General features: G+C 41.3%; 1 protein-coding gene across 1 annotated transcript in view; it reads left to right on the top strand.

The window, feature by feature from the left end:
- Positions 1-19,608, top strand: part of LOC133349575 (complement C3-like) — a 161,958-nt gene that overhangs the window by 58,875 nt on the left and 83,475 nt on the right. The window contains exons 12-16 of the mRNA XM_061563145.1: positions 3,019-3,204; positions 4,629-4,823; positions 10,484-10,636; positions 12,747-12,876; positions 19,085-19,153. Coding sequence (XP_061419129.1) covers positions 3,019-3,204; positions 4,629-4,823; positions 10,484-10,636; positions 12,747-12,876; positions 19,085-19,153 — 733 coding nt within the window. The remainder of the gene's footprint in view (positions 1-3,018; positions 3,205-4,628; positions 4,824-10,483; positions 10,637-12,746; positions 12,877-19,084; positions 19,154-19,608) is intronic.

Raw genomic sequence — 19,608 nt, 5'->3', positions numbered from 1 at the left:
CCAACAATCCAACTGTTGGTGATATCTCACTGCAGGCTTTTCATCTTCTTTCAATACAAGTTGCTCCTCCACAAACTTCATGATCTGTTTTTTCCAAGTATGTTGTTCTATAGTGATGTTTTCTGCCTTGACTTTGGAAATCAAAATGTAGGTGACTTCAAATATTTTGTGTGGTTCTACCTGACAATGTCAGGCACCAAACTTTGAAAAAGCATACACATAGAGATCCCACTGGCCATGATGAATTGTCCATGTGAACATGACCAGTTTAAAAATCATCTCCATGTATCTCCACCATAATACAAAGTTCACATTCTCTTAAGACAAAATGTTAAAAACTCACAAATTTAGTGCTGGAAAGGGCGCTAATTAAATTATCAATAAAATAGAATAGTGCCTGTAGGAAGCAAGGAAACAATACCACATTTGTTTTCAGAAGTCATTTTTCGATAGGTCACGAGATCATAGTCTTGCTGACCAATGTAAGTGAGGAAAGGTGGGATCCAGGATGTCACAGTGCCTAAAAAGTACCTTTTTGGATCCTCATACTATCGGTGTATACTTTTCCTTCCAAGACCTGAGCCACTGAGCCTTCAGCCAATACTACTTTCAACCCAAGTTTCAGCCAGACCACATCCTGCCATGTGCCAACCGATTGTCCTCCGTTAGTTTATATGTATGTTGAACTTTTTTCCATATTGAGGCCACCTATTTCCAGTGTAATATGTTCCTGAAATTCTAGTGTGGACCATTTCAACTCCATTTTTAAATACAGTTCTTGCTCTACAATCAAGATGGCTAAATGATTATTAAGTCTATGTTCTATTGAGACATATCGCTTCAGCATATATATCGCAGCAGTTATTTCAGGGTTGTTGTGTACATTCTTATTGAATTTTGTCCAGCTTGTTTTCTCCTCAATGACATGACGGGTCAGGATGAAAGCCAAGCCATGCAGTCAGGCATTGCATCTTGAGGTTGGGCATACCACACAGGCATAACAGACTGATAAGATACTGCTTTAACTTTTTCTCCACCAATCCTAGCTGGAAAACTTTCATTCAAATTGGTGGGACATCCAAGGAATTTTTCTTTGGGAGCTTCACAGAGCTCAAAATGTTATCTGTTAATTGGTTCTTTACCCTTCTATCTGGCAACAAAACTGACACCTTTTTACAAGGAGTCATGTTTGCATAGACCGCAATACCTGCAGTCATAAATACAAACAAAAGACATAACTCTGATAATGTGCACTGTCCTTGAAGTTGATTGGTCCACACCCGAGACAGCTTTCCTTAGAGCCTAGTCTCACATGGGTTGGACCAGAAGACGCCAAAAGGCGCACAACTCAAAGACAATGCACCATCAGAGTATGAGAGCTCGGGGCAAACATCTACACTATGGGGACCTCATTTGCCAGTAAAAATATGATAATTGGTTCTTTACCCTTCTATCTGGCAACAAAACTGACACCTTTTTACAAGGAGTCATGTTTGCATAGACCGCAATACCTGCAGTCATAAATACAAACAAAAGACATAACTCTGATAATGTGCACTGTCCTTGAAGTTGATTGGTCCACACAAAACTGACACCTCATACTCTGATGGTGCATTGTCTTTGACAATCAACTTCAAGGACAGTGCACATTATCAGAGTTATGTCTTTTGTTTGTATTTATGACTGCAGGTATTGCGGTCTATGCAAACATGACTCCTTGTAAAAAGGTGTCAGTTTTGTTGCCAGATAGAAGGGTAAAGAACCAATTATCATATTATTACTGGCAAATGAGGTCCCCATAATGTTATCTGTTCATAAACCCCCATTTTGAAAAGTTACCATTTGTATTTTTTTAACATTTCTAAAGTTTCAAAGCATGCACCATTACAATGTTTTACATGGATAACACCGCAAAAAGTTTTGAAATTTTAACTGTAGTTGCTTTGGAGCTGATTCATCACAATGTATTGATTTGGCAACTATCTTGGCCGCCATCTTAAATTGCGTGCTTCAGGCCAAAAATATGGTTTGGCTACGGCAGTTTTCATAATCGGTAGGATAAAATAACCCTAATATCATATTTTGGAAGCCTGTTACATGATCTGCCTCTTGCATCACTATTTAGGCCCTTTCTAGAATTTAATCCACACAATGACATCACGAAAAAGTACCATGTAAAAGGGTATTTATAGTGATGGCAGGTGAACTCCAAAACAGGGTTTGGTGTGCATGTTTTATCCATAACTCACAGGTTCGCAATAGCAGCATCATCAAACCTAGAGTCCTCATTAATCACCACTTTCAACAGCAGCAGCAACGGTATCAGTGCCTGCAATAATGCAGCCACAACATTCTGCCTTTCTGTCGAATCTCTGGCTTTTACAGTCCGTTTTTATACGGCCAGCAAAGCCAATTACATATGCACAATCTGCATAATACGTGCCCTCTCCCACCAATCAAGTGAGGTATTGTTGTTATGTAACTATCCCCTATCCCGATTTATGCCACTGTTCCCAAGTGGTCAATCATACACAAGACCATGAGTTTACAAGAGCGGACAATGCCCCCTGCATCCATAACAATAGAACGTTACACTGTTCTGTCATGTGACAAGTGTTCCCACCCTCTTGCGGACAATACAAACGTAACCACAACAGCACTCTTATACCATACCAGTTGTGAGGTTGTAAAATTGAATGGACACTTAATTTGTGTAATTCATTATTGTTTTTTTGTTGAGGTCTAGCTCTGGCTACTCTCGGATTTGGGCAGGGGATGTAGCAAAGCCGTTGTGGGGCTGGTAACAATAACAGTGATACACCACTAAGGAGAGTGAACTTCGGTGGGAGGCAAAAGGGAAATTTGGGGTCGAGGGCTCACCCTTGTACTAGCCCTAACGTGACCTATCCCCAAAAAATAGTACGAATCATAACATCGGCTGCGAGAACCTACGTGCAAAATACTTGAATTTGTGTGTCATGATGAAACGTATCTGTCCATCTGGTTGTTTGTGTGTAGGTGAGAACGGACGAACGACATCCACCGAATGAGCAGGGAGAGCTGGTGTACACAGCTCAGAAATATGCATCTGCAAGCTATATGCACATTGATGTGGCACGAATCATGCGATTGGGCGAAACCCTGAACGTGTTTCTGACTGCCAAAACCACGCAGCTCAATGCTGTAACACACTTTACATACATGGTACGTATAGTATTGGTGTGGCATTTTATTCAGATTTCTGACTTCCAGTTAGAATTTTTTTATAATCTACTAAATTTGGCAATTGCACAATTTTAGCCATTCAAAAACATACAATATTGGCCAAATACCCCAATACAGAAAAATAACTTACAAATTACTCAATTAGGATTACACACAGCAGCAACATTCCCCTCTCTTGTGAAAACCTGGCAAAACCCTTCTAAAATAACTTTTGGTAAGAAACGCAATAAATGAAATCACAAAAGAAGGCAATGCTATGTTTCACAGTCTGCATGTTTCACAGCAAGGAGCGATGTTGTTATGTGTAATCCAAATTAGGTATTTGCGAGTAATTTCTTGAATGTGGCACCGGCATGCAAAGGCCAACTTGTTCCAAATGAAGTTATGGACTCTTTAACGTCCACTGTGCAGCAAATGGCACGTAGTATTTTGATGCTTAATACACTGCTTTTAAAAACCAGAAAGCAGTGAATGCAATGTCACTGGGCCATTTCACTGTCTCAAAATGTGAAAAATTCTAAATCAAATAGTGATATTTATGACATTAGTGGTTTGCAGTAAGCATCCGGCAGCTACCCTGGTTATTACTGCAGGTGTATTAACTTTAAATTCACACTGCCTGTTTCAAAGCGGTTGTTAAAAACATCCTGCTGTCATTAGACACGAGTTGTGTGCTGGCGTCATGGTCCAAATAAAAAAAAGGACTAAATTACTAAATTGGCATTACACACAGCAATATCGCTCCATATCGTAGACTATATCCATCAATGTAACACAGCGTCTTCCTTAGTGACCACCCTGTGCCATAAGAATGGCAAACGTACCTAAGATATCATTATACCCTGCCATGTGGCAAGAGGAATGCAAGTTAGCAAATTGTAACACATGGTCCATCACCAGTTACACTGTTCTAATGTCCTTAAGGAAACATGAATCCTTCTCAGCATGTATCTTCAGCTCCTGGTGTATGCCAGCAAGATGCTCTGTATGATGCTCGTGTCACAAGGTACCGTTATGGCCCAACTGCATAAGCTGCCACCCACCACGGGGATGAGATGATTCAATTACGTTCCCAAGGCAACAGTTCAACTTCACCGTTATGGATAAAATGTAGCATAGGCACATTTTTGAGAGATGTTTTTGATAGCCACCCTCTTTTACTCCCAGGCATATCAGATCGTTTCATACACGATTAGCGACTTGCATCACATCTCATCTCGACACATTTGAAAGAGCACTTTCATCTGTCTATTTGTGGCACACTGACTCAGCACCTAGCCTGCAAGCGGGTATTAGACTGGCAGTAGGGTTGATTATTGCTGTTGTGTGTAATCCCATTTGAGTAATTTCGAAGAACAGATCTTTTCGCTTGTCCCTTTAATGCAGCGTGCAATCAATTGCAGGTGCTGACACGAGGCGTGATTGTGAAAACTAACCGCAAGACCAAAGAGTCTGGAGGAGGGCCCTCCAACGTGAGAATACCCATCACACCTGACATGGCTCCTCGCTTCCGTTTCGTGGCCTACTATATCCTGCCAGGCGGCGAAATTGTAGCGGACTCTGTAACAGTGGAAGTCACCGAATTGTGCAAAAGCCAGGTATGTGTTTAAAGGAAGCGTGTGCATCACTCGGATCATAAGCAGCATATTATGTGGGTATATGCACATGCTGTGTTTTCGTGTGAAGGGAATGTAATTTGCACAGGATGCATTGCCAATTGCCATTGCTGTGCACATGGCGATTGTGTGATTATTATTGGGTATGACAGTGAACTACCAACAGATTTTTGAAACATCTGTTTCAGGCCAATTTCATGAATGTGTTTTTTTTACTGAAATTATTGAGGGGAAAAAAACTTGTTTAACAGAAGGAAGCATGTTTGGTATTGCTGGGGTTGGTTAAACGATAAACCCTAAACCGGAATAACCATTTTCGTAATCAATTACGAATTATGAGAGTCACGAAATGGTAATCGTTTGCAGTGAAATTGTAGTATTAAGAGGTGGGCGTACTCACTCTATATCCCACCACGTGTGACCTGTCAGTCATAGTATAACTGTGGTGTACCCATTTATATGTTTGGGTGGATAGAGGCAGTTACCGGTAATGCAATAAAATCTGATATTATTTTCTTAGAGATACCCAACTAAAATAAAAATGTAATAAACAAAATAAAATTTAAATAAATCACGACGTTTCGAGCGCAACACAAGCGCTCATCATCAGGTGGAAATGGGGTGAAACATATAGCGAGGGAACACATAGGGGGACATCACGTACATAGCACATAGAGAACGGCAAACTGCACGTAAGAAAATGCAACTAGGAGATGGGAGACCTTAGAAACATAATGTGATGCAAACCAGTCGGCCATCAACACAGTTAGACACAAACCTGGTTGTGTGTATGTCTCTTGGTGTGGTGTTGCCCTGGTTGTCCCTCTGGGCTGCCCAAAAATATCTCTCCCTGTGTGTCTTCTCTGTTATATGTACCTCGTGTCTGTTCACGAGTCCTTGTCCTCTGTTTTACGTTGGCATGTTCAGCTCAGATGATGAACACGAGATATTTAGCAGTCTTTTGAAATACGTGGTCAACCAGGTTAGTGTCTTAACTGTGTTGTTGGCCGACTGGTTTGTATCACATTATGTTTCTAAGGTCTGTTGAGTTTCTCGTCTCCCATCTTCTTGTTGCATTTGCTTACGTGCAGTTTGCCGTTCTCTATGTACTATGTACGTGGTGTCCCCCTGTGTGTTCCCTCGCTATATGTTTCACCCCATTTCCACCTGATGACGACCACTTGTGTTGCGCGTGAAACGTCGTGATTTATTTCAATAAAAATGTATTTATTTAAATTGTATTTTATTTCTACATACGTGACTTTACGAAAAAAAAACAATAAGTATAATTTCACGAAAACTTCAATCCTAGATTATACCCAACTATGATTGATTAAACATTCTTCTCTGTCATGTCTCCCAATTATTGTCGTGGGGCATCTATCAACATATTCCCTGCAATGATCCGTTGCGATATTACTCTCCAGCACACCTGTGTGCTGAAGCAGGAATTAATCGGCACGTTTCATGTGCCAATTGTATTCATTGGCCGTCGCGTGAAGGAGGGTTTACGACACGAATTTTATTCACACGACCTGACCCAAAAGTAACCAATTATGAAGCATCTCCCTGAAATTTTCTAATTGAGTACTTAACACCTCGTTGTGGTTGCAGTACACTTATAACGTGTATACCGACTAGATCTTACGTTTTCGTGACTGCAATGATCCATACTCTTTAGTTCTTTCGGTAAAGTCAAGTAGGTATAAAATAAAATAAATTCTAAATAAAACTAAAGAAAAAATAAATCAAATCACGACGTTTCGGAAGCAACACAAGCTTCTGTCATCAGATGCGACAGCCACAGCAAGAAACAAATTGCTGTAGTGGGCAAAAGAGTTGCTTGTGACAAGAGATTATATAAGGTAAGAGGAGGGGAGGAGCCAGGGAGGAGAGATGGAGAGGGTGGGGGGGTGTGGAGTAGGCGGGGGGGGGGGAGCTCTGCCAACTGTGGAGTTAACACTGCTGGTGCGACACAATGCCGGAGCTGGGCCTGGTTGGGTAGAAGGCTGAAGAAACTTGAGATGAAACTGGAGATGCGGGTATGAAAGCAAACTATAAAGCAATTTAGATTTGACCTGGTTAATAACATCCTTCCAGTGATTGCTCAATTTGAATCCATCTTCTCGGTTGAATTTATGTCTGTGTTTATATATCTGGATGGCTTCATGAACAAACCTTTGATAGTAGCCTGATGGTTTGCAGAGTACCTTGGTCTCGGAAAAGACAATATCATGAGAGCCCACAACGTTGTAGCAGTGATCAGCCATGGCGGAAGAGTTAGTTCTGCCGTGTTTCAAATCTGCCTTGTGCTCGCGAAAACGGTCCGATACATGTCGTTTCGTTTTCCCAATGTAACAATCACCACAAATGCAACTCAGTTTGTAGACTCCAGGGTATTGCATGTCAGGAATGACATCCTTTACGGATGGGATTAGATCACGGATTTTGTGTACTGTACTGAATCGGACCTGGATCTTGTGTTTGTTTAAGATTTTGGAAATCTTTTTGGTAACACCTGCTATATATGGTAACGTGATGGTTTTGATCGGAGTCTCGGGGTTGTTTCTTCGTGGTTGGAGAAACAGCTTTGCGGATAATACGGTCCGAATATCCATTCATCTTAAGGGCCTGGTGTATGTGTTCCAATTCACTGGCTAGGTGGTGTTGGTCAGAAATGCAGTGGGCACTATGGTGTAGTGTTTTGATGAGGGACACGTGATCACTGCTACACCGCTGTGGGCTCCAGAGGCGTAGCTAGGATATTTTGCGCCCGGGGACGAATTATAAAATTGGCGCCCCCCCCCCCCCCCGTTTAATCACATTTTCCTATTACATTGAATAAGGAATAACAATTTCAATTGTAATGAAATATTGTATTTAAAGAAGCAAATTTATAGAAATTATATTACATGGCTCACTCAGTCACTGTCGTAGACTGGTTGACATAGTCTACAAAAGATACATTTTTCTTGATTTCACTGTCGCATACTGGTCAATCACGTAATAAAAATCAATTTTTTCCAATGTTTCTCTTTCAACGCTAAGAAGAGCAAGATCACTGAGACGATCTTGTCCCATTGAAGCACGCAAATACGACAAAATAAGTTTAAATTTGCTGAACGACCGCTCACAGCTTGCAATTGAAACTGCTATTGTTAATAAAATTTGCAGTGAAATTCGCAAATTCGGAAATATGTCGTCTCCATAAACACAATAAAACCAAGAAGATCCAAAGGAGTTTCTGGTAGAACTTCATTCTGGTTACTGAGCAGCATTTTTCAATCTCCAATTTCTGTGAAAAGTTCGTGGCCATTGATGTCGGTGTCATAGAAATTTCCAAAATCTTTGCAATTTCGACGAATTGCATCGACATTCGTGTCGGATAGAAGAGTTTTGACGTCCAGCAGAAATCCAAATTTTGTGTTCAGGTCTTTTAGTCGTAAAAACCGTGTTGACATCTCCTGTTGAAGTCGATAAAATACACTTCATAACGCGCACAATTTCTTCTTCTGCTGAAAGTCCTGCATCTCTTGCCAGTTCTCCTGGCATCTTCCGACGTCGCCTAATTCTTCTGTCCACATCGATCCCCCAGGCTGTCTATCTTGTTTTGGCGTTTTCTACAGCAACTTGGCTCAAATCATCACGAAGCTTGACAAATTCATGCTCCAAAGATTTAAGATCAGTTGCTGCTTCCTTGAAATTCATAGTAGGATCCTGTAAGCGCTTCTGAACACGATCAATTTTTCCAAGAATGACATTCCAGAAATGTAATAAAACTATGAAGTTAAAATTGAATACGCATGCTTGTGTAGTGAGTTACACCTGTAACTGTTCTGCATCACTTCTGGTTTCAGGCGTCATAGTTACGTCCTCCGATAATTTGTCTAGCAGCCCTACTAGTTCATCCAGTCCTTCATAGATAGCTTTACCAGCTTCTGATCGTGCACTCCAGCGTGTTTCAGATTCCCGCTTTACTGTGATGGGCACATCTTTTTTAACTCTTCCCAACGAATTGTTGAACGAGAAAAAAACAAATATATACTTTCAACTGTTCCCAAAAATGTGACGACAAGTGGATCCTGTTTAGCTGAGTGTACTCCTGCTAAGTTTAAGCTGTGGTTGTCACAGTTGACAATGCTCTGTGATTTTTGTCACATATTCGTTGTTGAAGGCCGGATATATTCCCAGTCATCACAGCAGCATTGTCAAATCATTGTGCCCGACAGTCGGCTAGAGGTATGTTGTCAGATTTCAGTCTCTCGACGATGACTCTTTCTAGGCTTGCTGCATCTTTTGCATGTATCTCGATACAGTATAACCTAAAACTTATTCTTTGATAGTTACTTTTTTAGTTTGAAAATCCACATCCACAAATCTTACGACCTGAGAAAGCTGTTCCCGATGTCCTAGATCAGGAGTTGAGTCAAGTAAGATACCGTAATACTTGTTTTTCCTGATATCACTCAACAATTGGTTCTTTACAGTCGACGCAAGTATGTGGATACATTCAATCTGGATTTCCGGTGACAAATAAGAAACTGATCCCGGATTTTCTCCTGCGTGCTATACGTGTTTTGCTAACAATGGGTCACACTGAGCAACGAGTTTGATCAGCGCGAGAAAGTTTCCAACATTTTTATCCTCATCCGTATTCAAATTTTCTGCGTACCAAAATGTAATTACATGACATGTAGGCTGTGTGTGGCGGGATATATACACTTTTAGGTTGAGGTGTAGATTTGTGCAGTAGTTTCAGGCTGCCGCGCCCGCCGCAATAAGTTATAATGTAAAGTTGTAAGCCTCATTTTGGCGCCCCTTTACCTTGGCGCCCGGGGACATATGTACCCCCCTGCCCCACCCTAGCTACGCCTCTGGTGGGCTCTCATGATATTGTCTTTTCCGAGACCAAGGTTCCATGTTGTTGTTCATGACAGCGTGTTTCTGAACCCCACGTCACACCTGAATATCTCTATATGAAGTAAATATGCATGCCCTTCTCGACATCATCTTCAACCGTGGTTATATTTAGATGCTGAATATATCCATGCCAATTAAAGTTTTCCCTATCATAATTATAAAATTGAGTGTAACTTTCCCGGGTAAATAAGCACCATAACAACGATAATAATGTTGAAATCAATATAAGCTCTTGTCCGTCTGACCCTCCCTCCTGATACGATAGTGTACCCCGTGCATTTGGAGGGTGGGTAGGGAGGGAGGTGTAACGTGAGCTTATGAACCCAGTTCCACACTCGGATGTGGGTGACGTAATCACGCAAATGTGCACTGTGGCACCACTGCAGTGTACCTACAAGCCAGCCTGCCAGGAATTCAGAAAGAGAGCCAGCACAATTATTTTACTATATATGATTGCACATAATAATAAATGTAATAAACGAAAATACATATCGCTACAAAGTGTAATGCTATAGTTCACGTGCTGGTGCTATGGATTGTTGCATTGCAGGATCCTGAGAGCTCGTGGAGTGGATTGACCATGGCTGATAACTACAATGCTGCTGTTGCCATGAACTTAATGGCAGCTGCACCATACTCTATATTCCTGGTCGTATCATATTTGACAACTTTTTATGTCATGAAAATTTGTTCCTAACGAGTTTGATATTTTCTCTCCTCAGGTGTCTCTTTCTTTAAAAGGCCGCCCCACATTGGAACCAAAGGCCATGCTAACTTTGGATTTGATTGGGGAACCTGATGCCAGAGTAGGTCTGCTCGCTGTCGATCAAGCCGTCTACGCTGTCAACCGTAAACACCGACTTACACAAGACAGGGTGTGTATTCACATTTGCATGGCACTGCCATTCGTACATTTGGTGTTCGTGCTATTCTTAAAGCATATGTCTATCGTGAAGGGAGGGGAGCAGTGTTCACAGATGGATATAGTCTGTCAATAGTGGGCGATGTAGCTATATGTAATCCCAATTGAGTATTTTGTTGGTAATTCTAAACATTTGTCCCATGAGAACAGCACACAATACCCTACTCATTTCGAATGAAGTGAGGGTATATTTAATGCCTGTCGTGAAGCAAACAGCATGCATTTAATCGGTAACGCACCTGTGGTGATATCCAGTATTTCTAACCATTGCTATTGAATATTTGGCAGACATAATAGAATATTAAAATTATTCAAGGCATGAAAGTGATAAAGTCCACAGAAAAAGTAGTTTTCTGTAACCGTGAGGGAAAACTGTATTATGCCGTTGAGTATATATTTGTTCCATGACAGAGTTATTTATGACTATGGAGATGTGAGAGTTGAACTGGAACTAGAAACCGGGTTTAACCATTCATTTTATGGAACCATAACTCTTACCCTTATACAATGTGTTGCTCCGGCATTAAAATGTTCTTTCAACCCGTAACTGGGTTGTTAAAAGTAAAAAATGTACCCGTAAAAACAAAGTTTTTCACTATAAATCCTTTATATGTGTGGCGGCTAGAGTCCTCTCGTCCTCTGGCTTGAGATGGCTGCCACCTATGGGTCAGATAATTGCCTGCCACCATTAAGCAATTGGTAATTAAATATAATTATTTTTTTCCTAAAAAGTGTAACATTTTGGAAAAAAATTTTCACGAAAATAAATTGTCAAGCACAACGAGTCTGTGTGCAAAATGTCAGCTCGATTGGATCACGGGAAGTGGGTTAAAAAACGACCGAAAGATTTGCACGGTCGTAAGCGCGCAAGCAAGCAAGCAAGTGAACTTAATATAAAGGATTTAAAAATGGCCACGATCCCTCAGTCAATTTCCAGTTATAGCTTAATACGAGCTCTGTTTCCTCTGACTCCATCTGACATCTTGTGCACAGAGCTACAATACTCGACAGTCCGTTATTGTAGGGGGTGGAAACAAATGTTATGTGTTTGGGTGGTGACATGGCCCAGCAGTAGCGCGTTTGCTGCTTGTTGCAGAAATTTGCAATTCTAACCCAGCTGGCTGCCTTGGTCAATACTGCGGTGTGTATTACCTATAAAAATACGTGTTATCTGCTTTGCCAGGGATGTTAAGATCCCTTGACATAATTTGAAATCATTAAGCCACTGTGTGCTCGGGCCACGGTCCAAATGTGTCAAATTCAAAGAATAACACCGGAAATTGGGATTACACACAGCAACATCACCCCAGACCGTGAAATGGCTGAAGATTGTCTGTGAAACCGCTTTCATGACAGCTTCACGCTATAAGAATGGCACAAAATACCATATGTACTAGTGATGATGATGATGACATTATATTTGTTGATATAATTATCACAGCGATTGGGGTCAAGTGTAGGCGGCAGGGTGACACAGTGATAATACTTGCATAGCAAGAAATCCTGGGTTTAATTCCCGACTCGGTTGCTTTTCTGTGTGGAGTTTGTATGTTCTGTCCCTGTTCTGCATAGGTTTTCTCTGGATTGTTGGGATTACTCACTTAAGAAAAATACATACAATGTAACTGGTATTGGCCACAACATTCCAATGCAGAAAAATTACATGCAAATTTGTCAATTTGGATTAAACATAGCAACATCATCCCCATACTGCAAACATTGAGTCTTGAGACTCAGTGAGGTCTTCCTGGGTAAAAAGCATCATAATCAAATATTAAATTGCAGTAGTGTGGATGTTGGAGGAGTGGTGGCGCAGTGGTTAGTGCACCAGTGACGATTATCTGAATCAGTCCTGGGTTTCCCCTCAGTTGACCCAGTTTCAAATGAGTACCTAGTGTGGTGTGTAATACATCGCCACTTAAGGGACGAAGGCAGCCGGGCATGGTGCTGACAATGCACCACCCAATTGTGTACCGTTCCAGCCTTCATAGGCTCTAGACAATATAACTTGCCTCAACAGTTTGTTAAAGACTATATGGGGGATCTTTGATGTGGATGTGAAGGTGTGGAAGGCAATGGAGACGTTCGACACAGGCTGCACAGCAGAGGGTGGCGCGGGAGCACAGGGCGTCTTCTCGGACGCAGGCTTGGCTCTGATCACCAGCAAGGGCTTTAAAACTCCAGATCGATCCGGTGGGTAATTGTGAAACTAAACATTCTCACATAGAGTTTACTTTTTATTTTATTTTAACCTTTGGTGCACAGACAAACCTCACCGAACGCAGAGGCCACGTTCCTGGAAAATGCTGTGTTGGGCAAAGGTGCTTTCGACAAAAAATAGACCACGTGGAAAAATAGGTTTGCATTCATGGGTCCGCAATTATGACCTCTCTCTTTGTTTAACTCATTCTAAGTTACTTTTATTCACATGGTATCACTTAAATGTTTTAAAACAGACACACAGCACATGTAAATAAAATAAAATATATGAGGACATAGAATTAAATCAAAGTGAAGCTGATTTTATTTACTAATGATAAATGACGATGGGGTGAACATGTTGGTGGGGGTCTGTTGAAGGAGGTTCACGGTGCTGAGAGACATTCTCTCCAAGGTCATCATCAGGGTCAGTTGAGACCCCTGGGAGCATTCAGGAGAGTGTTGAAATGGAGGATGAGAGGGGAGAGCTGGCTCGAGAGCTGATAGGCGTACCGTAGGTGAGGCTGAGTGTTGCGAAGATGGTGTTGATGGTGGGGCTGACTGAGGTTGCGTGCTTCTTATGGTGGGGTCTGCCTTAGAAAAATGCAGGCAATGGACGTTTGAAGCTTTCGTGACTGCAGGAATCCATACTCTGTGTTTTTTTCGGTAAAGTCACATAGGTAGAAATAAAATAAAACAAATCACAACGTTTCAATCGCAACACAAGCACCTGATGAAGATCGCTTGTGTTGCAATTGAAACGTCGTGATTTGTTTTATTTTATTTCTACCTACGTGACTTTACCGAAAGAACCGAAGAGAATGGACGTTTGTTTAGCTATCAATTGGGGACTTCTATAGATGGCTCTCTAGAGTTGTAATGCAGCTTTCACATTTCTCTTAAATTGTATGCTTCTCTTCATGAAAGAGTCGATGTTATTTACTTAATCTATTGCTTCAAATCACAAAAAGCACTCGGATAATGCCTTTATTGTAATCTGACACCGAGGAAGTGGCTCTTAATCCTCTTCATTCTCATCAGATGGTTATTCAGCTGATTATATCAGGTCTTCCAGATCTTCCTCCGTGAGCTCATTTGTGTGCGACTGCACACAAACCCTTACCCTCCAATATTTCTGGCCAAAGTGATGATCTTTTTAACTTCACCAGAGACGGTCGGGAAGCCATTGAAGTGTTTGACAATGTCCAGCAGCAATTTCCCCCAGAACACATACAGATTCGAACCTTTGATGTCATCTATTGACTCATTGATGTTAGTGATGCATTTGGCTGTGTTATAGTCCTTCCAACAATCACCAACAGTGGCAGAAGGATCCCTTTCTAATGTATCAATTATGTCCTGGAATGTTCTGCGTGTATAATATAACTTGAACGTGGCTATAACCCCTTGGTCAAGTGGCCGCAAGAGAGTCATTGTGTTGGGAGGCACATTCACATCTGGATGAGCAAATTGTATGATCTGGGGTTGTCCTGGTGCATAATTATCAATGACAAAAATAATATTGTAAGATAAATATTGATTTCTTCAGTACTTTTCAACCTTGTAAACGAAGCAGCTGTTCAATCAGTCTACAGAGAGCTGAGAGGTGACCCAAGCCTTCCGATTAGCTCTCCAAGTGACTAATATATGTTGCTTATTCTTCTCCTTTAGTGCCTGGGGGTTCAAAGACCAATACACCATCATTGGTATCATCATAAAGTCCCCCAATGCATTTGTACAAAAAACAAGAGTTGTTCGCTCTAGCAGTCTCAAATCTATGAGCTGTTTTCTCGTGTTTCTAGATATTAACGTTTTATTAGACATCCTCTTCCAATACAACGTTGAATGTTTGTTGAGGCTTGTACTCCCCCTTGTCGATAATTGTTTAATATCGTTTGGGATCTACACTATGGGGACCTCATTTGCCAGTAAAAATATGATAATTGGTTCTGTACCCTTCTATCTGGCAACAAAACTGACACCTTTTTGCAAGGAGTCATGTTTGCATAGACCGCAATACCTGCAGTCATAATACAAACAAAAGAACATAACTCTGATAATGTGCACTGTCCTTGAAGTTGATTGGTCCACACCCGAGACAGCTTTCCTTCGAGCCTAGTCTCATATGGGTTGGACCAGATGACGCCAAAAGGCGCACAACTCAAGGACAATGCACCATCAGAGTATGAGAGCTCGGGGCAAGCATCTACACTATGGGGACCTCATTTGCCAGTAAAAATATGATAATTGGTTCTTTACCCTTCTATCTGGCAACAAAACTGACACCTTTTTGCAAGGAGTCATGTTTACTGGCAAATGAGGCAAATGAGGTCCCCATAGTGTAGATGCTTGCCCCGAGCTCTCATACTCTGATGGTGCATTGTCCTTGAGTTGTGCGCCTTTTGGCGTCATCTGGTCCAACCCATATGAGACTAGGCTCGAAGGAAAGCTGTCTCGGGTGTGGACCAATCAACTTCAAGGACAGTGCACATTATCAGAGTTATGTTCTTTTGTTTGTATTATGACTGCAGGTATTGCGGTCTATGCAAACATGACTCCTTGCAAAAAGGTGTCAGTTTTGTTGCCAGATAGAAGGGTAAAGAACCAATTATCATATTTTTACTGGCAAATGAGGTCCCCATAGTGTAGATGCTTGCCCCGAGCTCTCATACTCTGATGGTGCATTGTCCTTGAGTTGTGCGCCTTTTGGCGTCATCTGGTCCAACCCATATGAGACTAGGCTCGAAGGAAAGCTGTCTCGGGTGTGGACCAATCAACTTCAAGGACAGTGCACATTATCAGAGTTATGTTCTTTTGTTTGTATTATGACTGCAGGTATTGCGGTCTATGCAAACATGACTCCTTGCAAAAAGGTGTCAGTTTTGTTGCCAGATAGAAGGGTAAAGAACCAATTATCATATTTTTACTGGCAAATGAGGTCCCCATAGTGTAGATGCTTGCCCCGAGCTCTCATACTCTGATGGTGCATTGTCCTTGAGTTGTGCGCCTTTTGGCGTCATCTGGTCCAACCCATATGAGACTAGGCTCGAAGGAAAGCTGTCTCGGGTGTGGACCAATCAACTTCAAGGACAGTGCACATTATCAGAGTTATGTTCTTTTGTTTGTATTATGACTGCAGGTATTGCGGTCTATGCAAACATGACTCCTTGCAAAAAGGTGTCAGTTTTGTTGCCAGATAGAAGGGTAAAGAACCAATTATCATCGTTTGGGATGTTCTGTGTGGCCTCATAGTCAGCCGATGCAGATTCCCCAAGTAACTTCACATTACGTAGGACGAATCTTTTTTTATTCTCAAACCTTGTTCTCTTTATTCTCAAACCTGTCTACTGGCCCCGAATTTAGAGGTACTATTACCCTTTCATTTTTAATTTATTTCAAAAAATATTCATGCAGGTGGCTAGGCTTCTACTTTACCACTGCACCATTGAGAGGCACATTGTGTCTGATATTTTATCCACAAATTGAAGGTTCTTTTCATTTTCTCTATTAATAAATCACGTCGAACAACAAAATACACTTTAGCACTCGCTGGGGTGCCAGTAGAAACACTGGCCCTTATCTTGTCCTCTGATTTCTTAATCGTTATCACAGTTGATTCATTCACGCCAAATTACCTTCCAATGGCTGCAGCACTCTCACTTCTCGCAAGCCTAACAACAGCTCTTTCTGTAGTAAAATCATACATTTTATTTTATTTTTCTCACTACAATCACTACTCTTACGTTTAAAGGGGTCTTGTTAAAAATGTTTAGAAAACATGCGTGTTAGGGAGGGACGATAGTGACAAGATATTAATCCCCATCATATATAGTACAGTGTACAGTACTAATGCACCAGGCACTTATTTTTGACGGGTCAAACCTTGTAAAGTCGAAACATCACCGCGTGTTCCGGAAAACAGATCTCATTGAGTAAGTGTATAGCTGAAACACACGTTTGGGGAGGTATGCCTGTACTGTATTTATATTTTTGATGCAATATGCCAGTTTATATTGCTAATTTGGTAAACATTTGTTATTTACACGTTATTTTACCTTTATATCCAACACATTTTGTTCTGATGTTGCCTGTTCCTCTGTTTAGTATGAGTATGATGGGTGTTCTTGTTACTTATGTACCGCAGATATCCCTGGATAACTAGCGGGGTAATTGGATAAATGGGATATTCTGTGGAATAAACATTTTAGTCTATTCATGTTTTCAATATTTTTTTATTAGTGGGCCAGGAAATAATTGATTGGTAATTTCAATGGCTGAACCATCTTGCACACCACTGTGCTGGCGACTTGTGCTGTGATGCTGAATTGATCGGCCCGTCTTGCATGCTGATGGTTTTATCCTACCATTTTAAAGTGAAGTCATACCATGTGAATGTGTGGACATGCCATGAAGAATAACTGGGAGTTGAGTATAATCATTGGAGTGGAAGATGACAGCCTTCCCTCCGCCCACTCTGTTAAGTGAGAAATCACGACTCATTCCATCAACCCGGTGGCCAAACATTGATTCAACGATCTCCCGGTTTCTGGAGCAACAACAACTCAAGCCACCATAACAGCCTTCTTTTCCAGGGCCCCAAACACACTTTCAGATAGGTCCTCAAATTCAACATTGAGGGTCTATACATTGGTGACTTTAACAGCCACCACAATCTGTGGGACTATAGAGAAAATTAAGCCGATGGAAAAGACCTCAAAGACTGGACGTCTGCCGTAGATCTGCAACCGGTCTTCGATAACAAAGAGCGAGCAACTGTCTAACTCGGCTCACTGTAAATATGACTACAACCCAGACATTGCCATAGTTTCCAAAGATCAAAGCGAAATTGTGCTTTATGCCTCCTGCAAAATACTCCTTAAATTCCCCAATGGCTAACATAGGACCATCATTTCGGTGACAGTAAACAGACTGCCACAAGGCTCAGTACTCATGCAAATGCTCTGCAGTGTCTATACGAGTGACATGCTGCCACCAAAGTAGTGCAAATTTGCATGTATGGATGACCTTACCCTGACAGCACAAGCAGCCACCTTAAATTACATAGAGTCCATGTAGGGTTATTTTCAAAAATTGAGGCTCAAGTCAAAACCACAAAAAGCAATGGTCACTGCTTTGTATATTGATAGGGTATCATACTATAAATATACCCTAAATACTGTGCAACATGACCCCACTATCGAGGAGTGAATCTGGACTGTACGTCGGGTCAACCTGGTCCAGAAACTGGCAAACACAAGCTGAGGAGCATCTGCATCGGTGCTACAGACAATAGCAAAGGCCCTTGTGTACTGCGTAGCTGAATCTTGTGCAGCACCGATTTGGATCAGAAGTAACCACACTCAACTTTATGATGTCCAACTGAACACTGCAATGCGATTGTGCATCACTGGAAGCCTCAAGTCGATCCCAAGACTCTGGCTTTTCGTCTTGTCATTCATCACTTCCCCATTTATTCCCCGCGATGCCACAACCCTCTGGGAATTCTAGAGAAATGTGGATAACATAGGTCTCCCTATCAACCAAGATCTTAAAAACATCCCTCACCACCGTCTGAAGTTATGCAAGGTGCTAAACCTTCAACCGTGATGATGCTTGGAAAGCCGAATGGAGTTCTCTTGAAAGACGGCATGCAGAAGATCCTTGACTTCCGCAAATCTTCTGAGCCACAAACCAGAAACTGCATCCTCTGCACAAAACATGGCAGAAGGTGCGGATACTTGATGCACAAATGGAAAGTTAAAAACTTTCCTGTGTGTGACTGGGATCACCCAGAACAGACCATTCAATATATATTGACTCAATGTTCTATTCACAAATACAAAGGAGGCATCATCACTGCAATATACTCTGCTACTTCTGACGCATTTATCTGGCTCAAGCACCTCAGTGTAAAATTATAGTTGTTGCTCTTAATCAACATCAGCCAGGCGAATAAGAAGATTCCCCAAACTGGTTGGTGGCTTTTGGTGTATGACGTGTTGGGTGGCATTACATTACAATGTATTAAACGTGCTCTTTGCAGTTCCCAAGGTTTGAAATGTAGCTTCATAATGTGAACATTGACAATGTTTTAAAAAAATTAAAATTTACGTTCTAATTAACACATGTGGAATGTCACAATATTACACAATGAAAGTGTTTTACTGTATAATTACATTCTCTTTGAAATGCTTCTATGCAGAAATCGGGTGCCCAAAAGTGCCCTCAAGAAAACGAAGACAGCTCTCAATGTTGCAGATCAGGAGGGAAGGTATGAGATGCATTTTTCACCAGGACAACAATTTTAATGACTTCGCAGCAAGGAGGGGTGGGGAGAAAACCATATTTAAAATTAGGTGAAGTGGCTGGTATACCTGAAATGAGTCTTGGGACTCAATGAGGTTGGCCTGGGCAATAAAGCATAATAGTCATACATAATAATGCAGTGTAATGTGGCATTTTCGATATACGATTCTGTATATATGTGGATAATCGTGAGTAATGTTATTGTTTGAACCCAAACACTTTATTACCATGCCCACTTCCAGACATTATACTGCCAAGCAGTGCAAGTCAGCATGCCAAACAAATTGCAGGTTTCTTCCAAAATACTTTTAAAATGTTCACGAGTAATAATATCAATGTGTAATATTATTTAAACATGCCTGGTTAGTGTGGAAGAGTAGGCCAACATATCCTCTTGAGGGTCTCTCTAGAGCTCTGTCA

The sequence above is a fragment of the Lethenteron reissneri genome, chromosome 30 (genome assembly GCF_015708825.2).
Source record: "Lethenteron reissneri isolate LAM-NWPU_2019-01 chromosome 30, ASM1570882v1, whole genome shotgun sequence".
NCBI classification, from domain to species: domain Eukaryota; kingdom Metazoa; phylum Chordata; class Hyperoartia; order Petromyzontiformes; family Petromyzontidae; genus Lethenteron; species Lethenteron reissneri.
This window is presented reverse-complemented; position numbering and strand designations above follow the sequence as displayed.